Source organism: Eptatretus burgeri, chromosome 14, assembly GCF_056783735.1.
Source record: "Eptatretus burgeri isolate ZD-2024b chromosome 14, Ebu_testis_v1, whole genome shotgun sequence".
In the NCBI taxonomy this organism is placed as follows: Eukaryota; Metazoa; Chordata; class Myxini; order Myxiniformes; family Myxinidae; genus Eptatretus; species Eptatretus burgeri.
In genome coordinates, this window is record NC_140974.1 from 26,931,513 (window position 1) to 26,950,750 (window position 19,238).

The following is a 19,238-nucleotide window of genomic DNA, read 5'->3' on the forward strand; positions in this document are numbered from 1 at the left end:
AGTGTGTGTGCGCGCGTTGGAGAGAGAGTGTGTGTGCGCGCGTTGGAGAGAGAGTGTGTGTGCGCGCGTTGGAGAGAGAGTGTGTGTGCGCGTTGGAGAGAGAGTGTGTGTGCGCGTTGGAGAGAGAGTGTGTGTGCGCGTTGGAGAGAGAGTGTGTGTGCGCGTTGGAGAGAGAGTGTGTGTGCGCGTTAGAGAGAGAGTGTGTGCGCGTTAGAGAGAGTGTGTGTGCGCGTTAGAGAGAGAGTGTGTGTGCGCGTTAAAGTGAGAGTGTGTGCGCGCGTTAGAGAGAGAGTGTGTGTGCGCGTTAGAGAGAGAGTGTGTGTGCGCGTTAGAGAGAGAGAGTGTGTGCGCGCGTTAGAGAGAGTGTGTGTGCGCGTTAGAGAGAGAGTGTGTGTGCGGCGTTAGAGAGAGAGTGTGTGTGCGCGTTAGAGAGAGTGTGTGTGCGCGTTAGAGAGAGAGTGTGTGTGCGCGTTAGAGAGAGAGTGTGTGTGCGCGTTAGAGAGAGAGTGTGTGTGCGCGTTAGAGAGAGAGTGTGTGTGCGCGTTAGAGAGAGAGTGTGTGTGCGCGTTAGAGAGAGAGTGTGTGTGCGCGTTAGAGAGAGAGTGTGTGTGCGCGTTAGAGAGAGAGTGTGTGTGCGCGTTAGAGAGAGAGTGTGTGTGCGCGTTTGTGAGAGAGTGGGTGCGCCGTAGAGAGGCAGTGTCTGGGCGGGTTAGAGAGGGCGTGTGTGTGGGGGTTAGAGAGAGAGTGTGTGTGCGCGTTAGAGAGAGAGTGTGTGCGCCTTAGAGAGAGCGTGTGTGCGCGGTAGAGTGTGTGTGTGCGCGTTAGAGAGAGAGTGTGTGCGCGTTAGAGAGAGTGTGTGTGCGCGTTAGAGTGTGTGTGTGCGCGTTAGAGAGTGTGTGTGCGCGTTAGAGAGTGTGTGTGCGCGTTAGAGAGAGTGTGTGCGCGTTAGAGAGAGTGTGTGCGCGTTAGAGAGAGTGTGTGCGCGTTAGAGAGAGTGTGTGCGCGTTAGAGAGAGTGTGTGTGCGCGTTAGAGTGTGTGTGTGCGCGTTAGAGAGTGTGTGTGCGCGTTAGAGAGTGTGTGTGCGCGTTAGAGAGAGAGTGTGTGTGCGCGTTAGAGAGAGAGTGTGTGTGCGCGTTAGAGAGAGAGTGTGTGCGCGTTAGAGAGAGTGTGTGTGCGCGTTAGAGTGTGTGTGTGCGCGTTAGAGAGTGTGTGTGCGCGTTAGAGAGTGTGTGTGCGCGTTAGAGAGAGAGAGTGTGTGCGCGTTAGAGAGAGAGTGTGTGCGCGTTAGAGAGAGTGTGTGCGCGTTAGACAGAGTGTGCGCACGTTAGAGAGAGTGTGTGCGCGTTAGAGAGAGTGTGTGCGCGTTAGAGAGAGTGTGTGCGCGTTAGAGAGAGTGTGTGCGCGTTAGAGAGAGTGTGTGCGCGTTAGAGAGAGTGTGTGCGCGTTAGAGAGAGTGTGTGCGCGTTAGAGAGAGTGTGTGCGCGTTAGAGAGAGTGTGTGCGCGTTAGAGAGAGTGTGTGCGCGTGAGAGAGAGTGTGTGCGCGTGAGAGAGAGTGTGTGCGCGTGAGAGAGTGTGTGCGCGTGAGAGAGTGTGTGCGCGTGAGAGAGTGTGTGCGCGTGAGAGAGTGTGTGCGCGTGAGAGAGTGTGTGCGCGTGAGAGAGTGTGTGCGCGCGTGAGTGTGTGTGTGCGCGCGTGAGTGTGTGTGCGCGCGCGTGAGTGTGTGTGTGCGCGAGTGAGTGTGTGTGCGCGCGCGTGAGTGTGTGTGCGCGCGTGTGTGTGTGTGCGCGCGTGAGTGTGTGTGTGCGCGCGTGAGTGTGTGTGTGCGCGCGTGAGTGTGTGTGTGTGTGCGCGCGTGAGTGAGTGTGTGTGCGCGCGAGTGAGTGTGTGTGCGCGCGTGTGTGTGTGTGTGTGTGCGCGTGTGTGTGTGTGTGCGCGTGAGTGTGTGTGCGCGCGTGAGAGTGTGTGCGCGTGAGTGTGTGTGCGCGTGAGTGTGTGTGCGAGAGTAAAAACACCTCGGGATTCTGTAATCCCATGGACTTGTACCTCGCGTCTCGAGCACGGAAACTCCGTCCGTCTTGGAGCGAATTGCCGATCGTTTGTAAAGTTACTCGGGTGGGGAGGTTCGCGCCGTGTTCACCAGATAGTTACACATTGCCACTTGCTGGGGATCGGAGGACGTAACCAAGTTAACAAGAACACGCACCACCTTCCATCACTGAACTCCTTTATGCCGCCTCATCACCTTTGGATTCCGAACGACACGTGGCCAACGTGCCCACACCCAACATTACCGGCCGAGGACTCGCCGTCCCACCCCGACACACCAAGCAAGCTCGGCAAAGACACACAACAACGCACAACTGTTAAAGATCTACTCAGGTCAACGCCCCGCCCCGCGATGACGCACCAATCAAGCTCGGCAAAGACACACAACAATGCAGAGCTTTGAAAGATCTACTCAAGTCTACGTAGTACTACTCATCTCTATAATAAGGGAATTGGAATTTGAATTTTAATTAAATCTGGTGAGGTAGCACGTGCCGGATTTGTAGCACCATTGCTTCTTCTGTTTCCGCCCTGTCTGTGAGCCCCAGTGTCTCTCTGGCCTGTTCTTCCTCTTTCAACACAGCACTTTGTCTCGTTTTTCTGTGATTCGGTGTTTTTTCTACTTGTTCTTGTGTCCTGACGCCATCATGCCGTCAATACAGAAGGTATTGCATTTGGGTCCGTTTGTTTGTCTGTCTGTCTTTGTCTGCACAGATCTTTCGGTTTTTTCTTCGCAACCGCTTGTCAGATTGATACGAAATTTTTACCATTGGTGCGACGACTCATGTAATGACAATTATGACGTCATAGGTCACGTGATGTGGGAGCCGTATTGGAAAAACGGAAAAACTTTGGACCTCTGTATCTCTGAAACTGCACCAAGGAAAAAAGTTGAAACTCGGCACATGGCAAGTACTCCTCATGGGGAATGAGTGTGATTTTTATGATGTCATAGGTGCACTTGTTATGACGTAATTTCATATGTAGAATGCTGCATCTGATCAGTGTGGATAAAATGGTCCACACAAAAAAAAATTCATGACGTCATCGGTGACGTGATTCGACAGCCAAATATATATATTTTTAAACCTTCAAAAATCTTCTTCTCTGAAGTGGCTGAACAGATCGAGGCGAAACTTTACACATATTACCGCCTATCCATGAGGAACAAAAAGTCACACTTATGACGTCATAGGTCACATGGTTTGGCAGCCATGTTGGATTTACCTGAAAACCTATAAAATACACCACTCAAAAGAAGTCCTGGCGAGGGTTTGCAATCTCCGATTGCTCTTTTTCTTGTTAATACTTGTGGTACGTGTTGCATCTTCGAGCGTTCAAAAGCGAATACACGATGCAGAAACAGCGAATGCCAATTAACCATGAACCAATACATTCCACATTCCTGTGCTACCTTCAGTGAACGTCAGGCATTGATAGCCAGTTCGTGAATGTCTTTTGCAAAAAAACGTACTACGGGTGAGCCCACCAGAAGCCTGGTGTTGGCGTAGTGGTTAGGGCAGCGGCTTAGGATCCAAAAGGTCCTGAGTTCAAGCCCCGTTGGGCCACTGAATTAATGCACCAGGGGGTTGACTCAGCCTGTCATCCTTCCGAGGTCGGCGAAATGAGTACCAGTATACTGGGCCGGTGTATACCCCGGTTAAAATAGGTGTACCATATCCCTGTGTCGTAAGAGGCGACCAGGGTTGCCTCAGGAAGGGCATCCGACGTAAAACATGTGCCAAATCACTATGCAGATCATACGGATGATCCGCTGTGGCGACCCTGAACGGGAGCAGCCGAAAGAAGAAGAAGAGGTGAGCCCACCAGAAGGTAGTGGGGGTGGGGGCAAGTGGACACCTGTAGGATTTTCATGATGAGAAGGTGCCACCTATTTTAATTCATTATCTCGGTACCAAAGTACATGAAAATGCATGTTGCCATTTTTGGAAGTGTGGCAGACGGCAGCCATCTTGGATTTCAAAATGGCCGATGTTTTGCCACTATTTTTCGCTTCGTTAGTTTAAATGAAAGTATTTACCTCAATTTTGAAAGCAAAATGATAGGTTTTCATTGTTGTTAACACTTCAAAATCAATGTAAGTAATATTTTGTTCAAATTACATATGATATCACCCATCCTGAAATTCAAAATGGCCGCCAAAAAGTTACAAATTGCATTAAAATTTCCGGGCCGTGGTCCGATCAACAGCTTCATCCTTACATTGACCCCCAGATTTAACTGGACGTGGTATAAATTTTGATATGAGAAGAAAGCTGCTATTCTTCTCATTGACCTTGTGAAATTGTAGTGCTGCAAGATGTTTAGTTTGGATTTTGTATGCCAAAACTTGCTTACTATTGGTCAACCAATTAGTTGAAACCACAGTATTCTATGGGGCTTGCAAATGCACATTTTTAGCTCTCTTGTCAAAACGATTGAAATACCAGCATGAAACTTCACAGGTGGGGTAGAGGGCCAAAGCCATTCAATCAATGTGAAAACTGCATGTGATGAAATCGGACCATCCCCCATTAAATATTCTGGTAACAAGTGTTATCTAAAAACGATACCAAACAGTATTTTTCTCAAACTTTTTTTGCACAGTTAGACACTCACCTAAGCAACTGGTACTCAGATACACACATCAGCTCGTATTTAAAACGATAAACACAGTTACTTCTATGGACTTAATTTGTAGACTTTAACTCTACAAGCTACAATATTTAAGTGGGTCAGTGATTGGAAGTATTTCTACATGTTAGCATACTGTGTTTTAATAGAGATATATTTTAATTTAAAAGTTATCCAGAGTATCCCATACGGCTTTCCGTAATTACCAATTCGTTAGCATTGTTGACACCTTGTTGGCGTTGTTGCCATGTTTTATAAAAATACAATTTGTTTAGAATACTCTTGAGGGAAGATATGTACAGACATTTTATGTTTATATATGTATTTCAGTCTATTGTTACAACTTTGCCAATGGTTATAATTAGTCCAGGAGCAATACCCAGGTCCAACATGATGACGTAGCCCATACAGTACTTATTTGTCTTGTCTTTTTTTTCAGATTGAAAAATACCTTAGTAACCTACCCAGGCCTGTTGTAGTCATGAATTGTGGTATAAGTAATTTGCAAAATGGGTTAAAACATACCAAGTGGAGGTGACAATTGTATGCATTTTCGCTAAAGCCAATTTTAGGAGTTTTAATGTTTTTATACATGTATTAGCTGATATATGTGTATCCATGGTGGTTAATATATCATAAAATAATAGCATGAACGAAAAACACATTTTCCAATGATTTTCCAACCACAACCATATTCATCATGTGCACTTCAACCAGAAAACAAGTTTGTATGACAATATTCATGAGCGGTTAATTGTACTAAAGTTGGATTTATCCTCCTGAAATAGAAATTGTATCCTGAAATATAAATTGCAATGATCTTATATCCTCTTTTTATATTATGTTTATGATAATCTCTAAAATGTATTGCTAATACAGTGAAACCTATCGAGAGGTCCCTCTCATGAGCCACCACCTTCTCCTGAAAGGTCACCTAATTTTGGCTATACTGGCACTTTTACATGAAAACAGACTGCTCATGAGAGATCACCCCTTCTGTAAAGTCAGTCTTTTGTGACATTTTGGATGACTTCTCAAAGGAGGTTTCACTATATTAATAATTTTTATTGTAAGATTAGTAATATAATGTGGTCAATCAATTTTGTCTTGATCAATTTCCACAGACCAGATTGTGAAAAAGACCAGATATGATCAGAAGGATTTGATCAAAGAGCAGACACGTTTGAAACGGGGATCATCCTCATCATTGGAAATAAAAAAATTGCTGGAGAAAACACTCCAATACCAACCCAGTGGAACAAATTCATGAGTAATCTTGTCAATAAGGCCAACCTTACAAATTTTCTTTGTGAGAGGTGGACTAACACATGTACTGCTACATTACCACCAGACAAGTTAGTTGTTCTTGCTGGAGGATTCTGTGATCCACTGAGGGTTGTAAGGCTCACATTAGGTCATTCTGAATGTCTAGATGAGCTGCACTCTGATCATGAAGAGGCAGATACACACATGATGTTGCATGCCTTTCATGCCTCTCAGGATCATGATATAGTGGTTATACAATCACCAGATACTGATGTGGCAGTATTAAGTGCCTACTTCTTTTCATCCATGCATTGTCCTGAACTGTGGTTCAGAACTGGTACAAAAGACAAGCTACGCTACTTGCCAATACATACAATAGCAAATCATCTTGGTCCATCCATGTGTGCTGCTATTCCTGGATTCCACGCATTGACTGGATGTGACAGCACCAGTGCCTTCTCTGGAATTGGCAAGAAAAAAGGATTTAATTTGCTCAAGGCATCTGATGAGCATCAACATTGTTTGTCTCTACTTGGAGAGAATCTCAATCTGTCTTCATTGTGTCAAGCTTCATGTGAAAAGTTGGTTTGTGCACTGTATTTCAAAAATGGTTACAGTACAGCTGATGATACTAGATATTTCCTATTCTGCCAAAAGCAGAAACAAAACTAGAGGGGGAGCACTCGGTAGAGTGAAAAACCTCCGCCGCCAATACTGCTGGGTCACTTAAGTGAACCTGATATCCTATTCATTGTAGGTCAAAACGGATCAGACTCTACTGAACCACGATTGAATAAACTAAACAAGATCGACGCACATGTAGAAATGCCAAAAACATAAAATCGAAATTTTTTTAAAAAAAAGTTGCAAAATTTGTTTTTTTTTTCTCTAACAATTTTTTTTTGGGGGGGGGGGTTGGAAATCACTTAAAACATGTAGAAATGCAAAAAAAATTCAAATATTTTTCAAATTAAATCGAATTTTTTTTGAAAAAAAGTTGCAAAATTTTCTAAGTTATTTTTTTTTTGGACCAAGTCCAAAATACAATGGCATGATCCTTGGACCATACCTAATCCCCCCACCAAGTTTCGTCGAAATCCGTCCAGGAGTTTTTCCATAATACTGTTCACAAACAAACAGACAGGGGTGAAAACAGTAACCTCCATCCATATTCGATGGCGGAGGTTAATGAGAACTTGCCACCAACATCAAACAGTCTTGGGCATCATATTGAGAGGGCCAATTTTCAAGCATATATTTGGAAGAAATCACTCTGTGCCATTCAGAACTTGCAATCAATCACCTGCTGGACACGGTTGGGAGCTTGTCAGTGGCATACCAAAACCACTTCTCATGTCAAAAGCACCTGCACCAACTGCCATTCTAGAGCTCATTTCATGCAAATGCAAAAAGTCTGCATGTAGGCGGAATGACTTGTGCCAATACAAAGCAAATAGCTTAATCTGTACAGAAGCTTGTTTTTGTATGGCCGATGAACAATGTGAAAACATCCAAACCCAAATATATTCCACTGATGACTCTGACACTGATGAATAATTGTGAGCAAAACCAGAAATTCTTGAGTCTCATGGGATTGACTTTTATTTTATTCAAAACCTCTACCTGAGCTGTTCCACGTTCCAATCTCTTATTCTATGGATAACTGAAAATGTTTCATATATATATATATATATATATATATTGTTGTGGTTACCAAATTCGCAAACCACCATTCAGGTCCCTTAGGTGAGATATCTCCGTAAGTATATGTGTAGTTTGGCCCAAACCCGTTGTCTAGTGGGAATACATGTCATTCATGCGTGCTGCGACTCTTCAGGATAGCCGTTTTTCTTTTACTATCTTTATTTTGGACCAACCGCCATTGTTACCACCACCAACCACAACATCAACCACCCACCGCGGCGCCGCTTCACGTCACACCTCGCAACCGTCGCATCGCCACCGTTCTTGCGCCGCTTGTGGGTACCGCTGTTGGACTCGTGCAGGGCGCGCGCCGAACAGAGTGTACAAAACCACGGATTTTCAGCTTCAAAAACGGATCAAAAACGACACACGCCCACTTTTGTTCCGTCCAATCGGTGAGCGAGGGGCGATTTGGCCCCGCCTCCAGGGCGTTGGAGGGCGGTCGCTATATGCAAATTTATGGATCAAAAAGCATTCACGCCCACTTTTTCTCGGGCCAATGGGGAGCGAGGTGAAAGGTCGAAGGCAGGGGGTCAAAGATGAGAGAGCGAAGCCACGGGGCTTATATAAGCGACCGCGTTCGTCAAGTCAAGGGAGTGAAGACTTCACAGTCGGTGGAGTTGGGAAGAAGAAGCAAGGAGTTGGTCGTCGTCGTCGTGTGCGTTGGAGTCGGAGCAAAGGGGACGGAGCTGTGGAGAGGCGGCGAGGGCAGACGAGGGGGTGCTCGCGTCGTGCAGGGAGCTGCACACCAGGGAGGCCGACGGCGCGACCTGGCCGAGGCGGAGACGCTCGTCGCGGGACTCGAGGCAGAGTAGAAATCCTCTATACCCCGAGCATCAGCAACCCCCTCCTGTTTCCCCCCGCGCTGAGATAGTGCGACCAAGGGGGCCCCTTTCCCACCCCCTACCAGACACTGCCCGCGAGGCCCGCGGAGTTGAGGCACCATCGCCGCTCCGCGTCTCATCACCAGACGGGTAGGCCCGACCCGGTCTCGGCCTCAGGCCCGCCTCATCCTTGAGGGTATTCTTTTCCTTGGTTTTGGGTATGTGTTGTCGGCGCCGTCTGTGAAGTAAAATTGTATAAGTGTTGCCGTGTGCTCGCGTAATCGGTATTAGATCTGCATTGTCGCATTTGCTTTTTGTGTAAAATTGCATTGTGTTTCTTTTCCTTTTCTATGTGCTTTTGGTGGAATTGAATATGTGTGCTTTCCGTTCATCGCGAATAAATGTGCTTTGTGTTGAACTGTTTCCCGCTTCGCTTCGTCATTTCTTTCATTGAATCCTCATCTTGCTTCACGTAAAGGGTTGGTAGTGGGCTGAATACGCCCGATAATTAATCGAACCGTCGAGGCCGACGATAACACCGCTCGGTTATCCCGATAGTACGGAACGGGTCGCTTAAGTGGCCCGTGTCCGAAGTCGACCTGCGGCGAGGTGCGATCGCCCGGTCTACCTTCCGTGTGGGTACTTAGGTAGGTCGAATTTGGCGAGCAACCCTATCCCACGCGGGGGCTGATTGGCTCGATCGCGGTGAGACCGAAAGGTCCACCCGTGACTGGTTCCCGGCGTTAGTCCGAGAGGGTCATGACTGGATTGTCCGTCCGATGGGCGACGTGCCGCGATTCGAGTTACGTGGCCGTCAGCACGCCGGCGGGCGCGAATCCGTAACAATATATATATATATATATATATATATATATATATATATATATAAATATATATATATATATATATATATATATATATATATATATATATATATATATATTGTTGTGGTTGACGAAATTCACAAACCACCATTCAGGTTCCTTAGGTGAGATATCTCGGTAAGTATATGTGTAGTTAGGCCCAAACCCGTTGTTTAGAGGGAATAAATGTCATTCATGCGGGCTGCGACTCTTCAGGATAGCCGTTTTTCTTTTACTATCTTTATTTTGGACCAGCCGCCATTATTACCACCATCAACCACGTCTCAACAGCCATCACAACAACAACCACCAACCACAACGCCACTTCACAATAACAACCACCAACCACAACGCCGCTTCACAATAACAACCACCAACCACAACGCCGCTTCACAACAACAACCAACAACCACAACTCCGCTTCACCACAACCGCCACGACCTTTACCGTCACAACTCGCCACCATCTCATCCACACCATCTCGCGCCACTCATGGGCGCCGATGCTGGACTCGTGCGGGGCGCGCACCGAGCAGCGTGTTCAAAAACATCACGGACTTTCCGAAGAAAAACGGATCAAAAACGACTCACGCCCACTTTTGTTCCGTCCAATCGGTGAGCGAGGGGCGATTTGGCCCCGCCTCCAGGGCGTTGGAGGGCGGTCGCTATATGCAAATACATGGATCAAAAAGCATTCACGCCCACTTTTCCTCGGGCCAATGGGGAGCCAGTTAGAGAGGTGAAGGGTCGGAGGCAGAGGGTCAAGGGTGAAAGAGCGAAGCCACGGGGCTTATAAAAACGGCTGCGTTCGTCAGACGGTTCAGTTGGAAGTTGAGTGGAGTGTGCGGAGTTCAAGAGAGTCGTCGGTGGAGCTGGAAAGAAGTGGTACTAGTCAGAGTGAAGAGGACGGAGCTGTGGAGAGGTGACGGCGGCGAAGGCGGACGAGGGGGTGCTCGCGTCGGTGCCGGGAGCTGCACAGGGAGAGGCCAGCAACGCGACCGAGGTGGAGGAGGAGACGCTCGCCGCGGGACCCGAGACAGGGTGAAATCCTCCTTCCCCCGAGCATCAGCAACCCCCTCCTGTTTCCCCCCCCCCGCGCTGAGATAGTGCGACAAAGGGGGCCCCCTTCCCACCCCCTACCAGACACTGTCCGCGAGGCCCGCGGAGTTGAGGCACCACCGCCGCTCCGCGTCTCATCATCAGACGGGTAGGCCCGACACGGTCTCGGCCCCAGGCCCGCCATCCCCCTCATCCTGGAGGGTGGTTCTCTTTTCTTTTGCTTTGGGAATATGTGTTGTCGGCGCCATCTGTGAAGTAAAATTGTATAAGTGTTGCCGTGTGCCCGGTAGTCGGATAGATCTGCATTGTTGCATTTGCTTTTTGTGTAATATTGCATTGTCTTCTTCTTTTACATGTGCTTTTGGTGGAATTGTATATGTGTGCTTTCCGTTCATCGCGAAATAAATGTGCTTATTGTTGAACTGTTTTCCCGCTTCGCTTCGTCTTTTCTTTCATTGAATCTCCATCTTGCTTCACGTAAAGGGTTGGTCGTGGGCTAAAACGCCCGATAATCAATCGAACCGTCGAGGCCGACGAATAACACCGCTCGGTTATCCCGATAGCATGGAACGGGTCGCTTAAAGTTGCCCGTGTCCGAAGTCGACCTGCGGCGTGGTGCGATCGCCCGGTCTACCCTCCGTGTGGGTACTTAGGTAGGTCGAATTTGGCGAGCAACCCTATCCCACGCGGGGGCCGATTGGCACGATCGTGGTGAGACCGAAAGGTCCACCCGTGACTGGTTCCCGGCGTTAGTCCGAGAGGGTCACGACTGGATTGTCCGTCCGGTGGGCGACGTGCCGCGATTCGAGTTACGTGGCCGTCCGCACGCCGGCGGGCGCGAATCCGCAACAATATATATACATATATATATATATATATATATATATATATATATATATATATATATATATATATATATATATAATTCATGCAAACTTATCCAATAACTAAGAACAATAACATTGTAATCATATAGCATTGAATCTTTTTTATGCACGTCTCAAAAGATAAAATAAAAGAGGATCCAATTTTGATACTGTTTCGCATCTGTGTGTATCCCAAAAATAACTTTGGTAACCCTGTTTTCTCATTGATTTGAACATAACAAATTTTGTAGAGCCATTGAAAATGTGAAAATCAGTTTTTTCTAATAACTGATGATATATCAGCCATTTCTGGCATCCTAAACATACACTAAAACACTAGAAATCCTAAAACTTGCTTTCACAAAACAAGTTAAATTGCAACCTACTCCTGGTATGTTTCCACCCTCACAGCAAATTACTTATACCACAATCCAGGACTACAACATGCCTGGATATGTTCCTTAGTATGTCCCAAGCTGGAAAAAGAGTCAAACCAAATAAGTACTAGATTGGCTGCGTTTTCATATTTCTAGGCCTTGTATGAGATTTGGCTCCTGGACTAAATGGATGATATTGGCCTATGGGTGATAAGCTTTCTACATTAATTCATTAGCTTCTTATAAAAGCCTTTCTTTAAACTTTTTGCTGATATATTTTCAAATCTTTCTGGGCATGTAAGCACAATTAAAAACAAAAACAAATACTCTAACTTAAACATACCCTAGTAACAATATATGCTTTGATCACTTTGCATGACAATACAGCAGAAACTTCTGTCCAATGCCACGTGCTTATGGATGTAGTAGAGGCAGTAGGTAACCCAGACGCTGCCCTCTATAGCTAATTATTTGGTACAGATACTCAAAAGGGCCAATTTATTTAATATATTATTGTCTGTTAGAAGTAGCATCCCAAAGTTTCTTAGAAATAAGAAAAAAATACTCTATTTCAATGGATTTAGAAGAATATTTAAATAAATAAACAGCTCATTTCAAATGGCGGCCATTTTGAAATTCAAAATGACCTTATAATTATTTTAAATATGCATACAATAAATCATAATGTCTCTCCTATTCATGTTCACTCATATTATGGGATAAAATTTTGATATTATTTTTAAAATATGAGCAATAATTGTATTCATTGAAGAAAAAAGCATGATCACGGCAGCCATTTTGGAATTCAAAATGGCCGCCATTTGACAGCTCCAAAATTGGCAACATCAATTTTCCTGTTCCTAAACATATGTAGAACATATCTAAATAGGTGGCAACTTCTCATCATGAAAGTCCTACAGGCCCATTGTCTTGGACCACTTGCCCCCGCCCCCCCCACTAAGGTGGGAAATGCTTATACATGCAGTCAATGGCGAAACTGCAAATGCTGAATCCACAAATGTGTTTACATGTGAAAAATTGCGGCATCTGACAGGTGGAAACCAAGAATCTCAATTGTATTGAGGAATTACCGAACTAGCGAGCCTGGTGTTGGCTTCGTGGTTCGGGTGGCTGGCTTGGGATCTTAGGATTCTGAGTTTGAGCCCTGTTGGCTGCTGAATTAACACAAGTTGGGGTTGACTCAGCCTGTCATCCTTCAGAGGTTGGTGAAATGATTACCAGTGTACTGGTATAGGGGCACAGCATCAGTGGCATAGTTGTGCCCCAACAAATTGATAACTGCCCAGCAGCCAAGCTGCCATATGCAGGCATATGGCACCTGCCAAGGTGGGAGCAGGCAGTGATGACAGTGCGGTGGGAGCAGGCAGCGATGACAGTGCGGTGGGAGCAGGCAGCGATGACAGTGCGGTGGGAGCAGGCAGCGATGACAGTGCGGTGGGAGCAGGCAGCGATGACAGTGCGGTGGGAGCAGGCAGTGATGACAATGCGGTGGGAGCAGGCAGTGATGACAGTGCGGTGGGAGCAGGCAGTGATGACAGTGCGGTGGGAGCAGGCAGTGATGACAGTGCAGCAGGTGCAGGCAGTGGTGTAATTGTAGAAATAGAGATTGGTAGAAATGAGGTATGGGAGACAGTTTTTGTAGGTGATGAGACAATTAAATATGTAGATTCTTCATTCTGCAGGAAGGATTGTAGACATAGAATTCTGTGTAGTTTTGAAGGAGCAGGAGTTAGGGACATTGAAGGAAGGGTAAACGATATTGTATTGAGTCATGGCAGGAAGAAGTTAGTTGTGGTACACCTAGGTGTGAATGATGTCGGGAAAGTTTACTCAGATGTTTTGAAAAATAGATTCAGGATATTTGGGTAGGTGGCTGAAAGCAAACGGTTGTGAGGTCATGTTTTCTGGGATTCTCCCGAGATTAGGAAACAATATAGAAATTATGAGCAGAGCAATAGACGTCAAACAAGGCTGGAAGAATGGTGTAGGGAGGAAGATTTTACATTTAAGAAGCAGTGGGAATCATTTAGAGGAAAAAGGGAGAATGATGGCCGTATGGAATGATGGCTGTATGTTAAATAGAAAGGGGGCAGCAAGGTTTGCAGTGGGAATTGAGGAAGAAATTCAGGATTTTTTTCGGTCAGCGGAGGGTAGGGAAGGTATTAAGGAAGGAACGGATGATGCAATTGTGATGAGTAATGCCAGGCAAAAAAAAAAAAAAAAAATACAATTTCAGGAAGGGAAAAGTTAAACATATTCTAAACCAATGCCAGAAGTTTAAATAATAAGATGGAAGCCAAAGTAGATAGCGAGTACTACGATATAGTTGCAGTGAGTGAGACATGGTTTCAGGAGGAGAGTAACTGGTGGACAGGATTGGAAGGCTACAAGGTGTATCGGTGGAATAGGAAGGAGAGAATAGGAGGAGGAGCAGCAGCAATCTGGGTAAAGGACAGCTTTGCATCAAGAGAAAGGGGTGACATTAAGGAGGGAATTAATGTAGAGGATTCTGTGTGTCGAGATTAGAGACTGTAAAAACAGTAACATACTGGGAGGATGTTTACATCGGGCTCCTGGTGTGAAGGAAGAGGAGGAAGATGGAATGCATGAAAAATTCAAAAATGCCTGTGGTAAGGGAAGATTATTATTGATGATGGGGGATTTCAACTTGCCAGGGATAGATTGGGTCCAGGAACAGGGAACAGATGAGGATTTCCTATATCTAGTCCAGGATTGATTTTTAGCCCAGTTTGTCGAAAAGCCCACTTAGGGGAGTGCAGTGTTAGACCTTTTTAGTAACGATACCAATATGGTGGAGGAGGTGGAGGTCGAGGAGCATTTTGGAGCAAGTGACCATAACATTGTGTGTGCAAAGATTCTGTTGAGTGTTCGAGTTCAGGATAGTAGGGTAAGGCTATTAGATTTCAGGAAGGCAAACCTTGGGGGTATGAGGAGAGAATTGGGTGATGTAGATTGGGAGAAGCTAACAACAGGACAATCAGCATCAGAGAAATGGGAAACCTTCTAGGAGCAAATGTGTAGAGTGCAGAGCAAGTACATTCCAATGAGGTGTAAAACTAGAAGCAGAAAGAGGCCAGGGTAGTTGAGTCGTGAGATAAGGAATGTTATAAAGGAGAAGCAGAAGGCATTAATGAGGTATAAAATAATATGAATGGGGTTAGATTTATATCACTATCGAAGTAAACAGAGGCAAGTTAAGAAAATAACTCGGCACGCCAAAAGAGAGGATGAGAAGGACATGGCTAAGAATATTAAACACAATAGCAAGGCATTCTTAAGTATATCAGGGGAAGGCATTGGTATTCCAACGCTGGTGGTGTGGCAAAAGAGATTGATCATGTCCTCATTGATGGGTACTGGAGGATGATCCAGAACGGCAGGGTCTACCGGAATGCTCATTTCCTCAATACTGACCACCGGCTTGTTGTAGCAACTCTGAAGCTGCACCTTAAATCTGGGAGAATGGTACCATCCCAGCAAAGGCTGGATGTTGGCAAGCTCAAGGATGACAGGGTAGCTGACGAGTTTGCGAACAGGCTAAGTGGACATTTGGGGTGTCTGGGTGATTTGGGGGCGGGGGGGGGGGTCCTGAAGAGTTGTGGAGTGCCTTCAAGACCACCGTCCTTGATGTTGCCGGTGGATGTCTTGGAAGTCACCGCAGGGCAAAGAAGAATTTTGTGTCTCCCTGGTGCTTCCAGTCTTGCTCTATGGATATGAGACTTGGACTCTGACCAAGGATCTGAGATGGAGACTTAATTCCTTTGGTACCAGGTCTCTTCGGAGAATCCTTGGCTATCACTGGTCGGACTTTGTGTCCAACGAGTGGTTGCTGAGAGAGACTCGGATGAGATTTGTTACCTGCATGGTCCGTGAGTGTCAGTTGCGGCTGTATGGACATGTGGCTCGTTTTCCTGACGCTGATCCTGCTCACCAGATTATCTCAGCAAGGGAGTCTCGTGAGTGGAGGAGGCCAATGGGCCGACCACGTGCCTCGTGGTTGCAGCAGGTTGACGGGCATCTCCATTTGATGGGGATGGGCCAGGCATCTGCCTGGGTGATGGCCAGACAGAGGCCCCTGGAGTACCGGTGGAAAGTGGATGCAGCGACGCGCTGTTCTGGCGCATGCTCCCATACCTGACCTGACCATCAGATTTGATTTTGTGTGGCACGCTGTCAAAGGCTTTGCGATAGTCTCGGTAAATACAGTCAATGCTGTGTCCATCATCCATCTCTCTTGTTTAATGTCGAGAAGCTCCAAGAGTTGTGTGGAACAGGATCGAGCTATGGATGCGAAAACGATGCTGCTTGCCACTTAGAATGTCGTTGTGCTGTATGTGTTGTAGCAGCGATCTCTATTGTCATGCATACAACAGAGGTCAGTTGACTAACTAGTCTGCAGTTTGAAGGACCACTCTTCTTTCCTTTCTTATAGATAGGTACGATGCCATCTTGCTTCCACACCTGTGGGATACTTCCCTCCTTCATTCATTCGATGAAAAAGACTTGGAGTGGTTTGCAGATTTCCTGTTGGCATTCTTTCAGGACTCTTGATTGCGTGCCATCTGCACCTGTTGGTTTTTTGTGTACACTGTTGAGGCTCTGATGAAAGCTAACACACAGAATGTACAACAAGGGGAGCAGCAGACAAAAGGAGCGGGAGAGGGAAGGAAAAAAGATTGGGGAACAGAGACATGAGATCTGTGGAAGGCAGAGGGATGGGGGTGGGGTATACAAGGTAAACGAGATGGACACCACAAGGACTTTTAGGTCCTTACACAACAGGGACTTCAGGAAGGAAAGCAGGGAATTGGAAGGAGGTGGGTTTGGGGTGGATTAACGGGGGTAGAAAAGATCGAGAATTTGGATGGGGGAAGAAAAGAGATGGTGTTGAACAGCTGTTTTGAAGACCTGAAGGGAAGAGTGGGATTGAAAAGAGTGTGGGAGTTTGTTCCAAAGGTGGGGAAAAAAGACGAGTGAAAGAGTGAAGATGAGCAGTAATTATTGCTTTTGGTAGTTTTACCAGAAGGGGGTTGCTGGCGGACCTTGAGCACCCTGTGGATATATAGGCGGGACAGATAGCAGACAGAGCAGGGGTGGGGGGGGGGGGTGAGACCAGAGAGGAGACGGTAGAAGACAGAAAGACCACGACCTGCCAGCAGTGAGAGAGTGAGACCCAAAGACTCAGCCTCATTGTGGGAGATACCAATGATCCAAAATGCCTTGGTTTCCACAACGTGAAGCCAAGAAAGATGAGGGGCAGGAGCACCGCCCAGAGGGGAGAGCAGTACTCAATCAGGTTGCAGCTGAAAGCTTTGTTTGTGGTCAGGAGCTCAGGTGTATCAAGGAAGGACTTCACACGACGGAGGATGCCCAGTCGGCGACTGGCTTTGGAGGCCAGGTTGGAAATGTGGCTTTCCCAGGAAAGATCATGGCAGATAGTGAGAACCAGAAGCTTGAATGTAAGAACTTTTTCAAGAGAATTGTTGAGAAAGTAGAAGGGGGGGGTGTTCTAAACGGTCCTTTCGGAGAGACATAGTGAGAGTGTGAGATTTGTCTGGATTGAAAGACATGTTCCACGTGTTGGACCATTTTGTGATTTTATCCAGATCTGCAGAGAGCGAAGAAGCTGCTACTTGCCGGTCTGAGGGATGACAGATAGTACGGCAGAGGGTGGAGTTGTCAGCAGAGATAAGGAGGATTTTCCAGAGAGTAAGAGAGATCATTGATGAAAACCAGAAAAAGAACTGTGTTTACAAGATTGTGTACACAATTCCAAAAAAACATGTGTTCAGATCTGCTTTTTCCTGGTCATTCCTTGCCCAGTCTGTCTGATGTCTGCAAATCAGGAAAGCCAGCGTTCATCTTCATTTGACTTTTCACATAACTCCAGAAGCTTTTTGGATTTTCTTTCACCTCTTCTACTATTCTGTTCTTAAAGTCAGATTTGGCTTTCTTTCCTGCTGATGTTGCATTTTTCTTTGTTCGTGTGCAACACAAGGCTGTTGGGTAGCATCATTGGCTAAGGGCACAGCTGTGTCGCTGATGCAATGCCCTCCGCTGGTTAATACAGGAATTTGGAATTTGTTCATGGAGCTGGCAATAGCTCGCCTAATCTTCACGAAGGACATAATGGGATCTGGAGGCCAGGTTGGAGTTTAATCTGGAAAAGGTGTTTATCGTGTTGGGTATGTGACATCTCTCAATGATGAAGGAGGAGGAGGAGATTGGGACCATACTTTGTGCAGAGCGTTGGTGCTGCTGAGGCAGTCTCCTTGGCTATTGGGCACAATCCTGGATGGGTCACCACTCCGACACAGTATACCAGCATTCTGGCACTCATTTTGCTGACCTCGGAAGTACGACAGGCCGAGTTAACCCCACCTAGTATTAATTCAACAGCTGAGCGGGATTTGAACTCAGGACCCTCGGATTCAAAGCTCACCACCCTCACCATTAAGCGAACACCAGGCATAATGGTGAAGAATCACTTACAAATACAAAAATTATTATCCACCAAGGAATGCTGGCAGACGGGACACCCATTTAATGTGCATCCAAGGGACAGCACACACATTGATGGATCATCCTGCCTGTGAAACTGTCTAACAGCCTCCATAGCTTATCTGTTCATCTGCTGTGGGGTGGTTGTGTGTTTCTGTCTAACAGCCTCCATAGCTTATCTGTTCATCTACTGTGGTGTTGTTGTGTGTTTCTGTCTTACAGCCTCCATAGCTTATCTGTTCATCTATTGTGGTGTTGTTGTGTGTTTCTGTCTAACAGCCTCCATAGCTTATCTGTTCATCTGCTGTGGGGTTGTTGTGTGTTTCTGTCTAACAACCTCCATAGCTTATCTGTTCATCTACTGTGGTGTTGTTGAGTGTTTCTGTCTAACAGCCTCCATAGCTTATCTGTTCATCTACTGTGGTGTTGTTGTGTGTTTGTCTAACAGCCTCCATAGCTTATCTGTTCATCTGCTGTGGGGTTGTTGTGTGTTTCTGTCAAACAGCCTCCATAGCTTATCTGTTCATCTGCTGTGGGGTTGTTGTGTGTTTCTGTCTAACAGCCTCCATAGCTTATCTGTTCATCTGCTGTGGGGTTGTTGTGTGTTTCTGTCAAACAGCCTCCATAGCTTATCTGTTCATCTGCTGTGGGGTTGTTGTGTGTTTCTGTCTAACAGCCTCCATAGCTTATCTTTTCATCTACTGTGGGGTTGTAGTCATGTGCACATTTCTCTTCGGGATTCATTCTTCTTTTCACTTCTTCATTGTGATCTCAAATAATTTTCATGCTTCCTCTCCTGGCATTCCTTTCACATTACAACAACAAGAAGGAATAACAGCAAGGAAATTAGACAAAGGAGGAGGCTATTCAGCCAATCATGCCTGCCCCACACCCATACCACATTAAACTACAATGGCACTCGGTAATGCACATACCTTCACCGGGATGACCAGTTTACATAGTATATCCAACTGATAGGCTGGATCTGGATCTAAACCAAAATCTAATCAGCTTGTTCTCATCACCTAACCAATTCATCCACATAGTTTTGTCAT

At 46.1% G+C, this 19,238-nt stretch overlaps 1 protein-coding gene across 3 annotated transcripts in view; it reads right to left on the reverse strand.

Moving 5' to 3' along the window:
* Nucleotides 1–2,404, reverse strand: part of GK5 (glycerol kinase 5) — a 124,356-nt gene extending 121,952 nt beyond the window's left edge. For 2 of the 3 annotated variants that reach the window (XM_085854120.1, XM_085854118.1), the window contains exon 1: nt 2,245–2,400. In XM_085854120.1, the coding sequence (XP_085710246.1) occupies nt 2,245–2,290 (46 nt within the window). In that variant the 5' untranslated portion in view covers nt 2,291–2,400. Of the gene's footprint in view, nt 1–2,205 lie in introns of all 3 variants that reach the window. The other variant, XM_085854119.1, reaches the window with a different exon arrangement.
* Between the last annotated feature and the right edge of the window lie 16,834 nt (nt 2,405–19,238).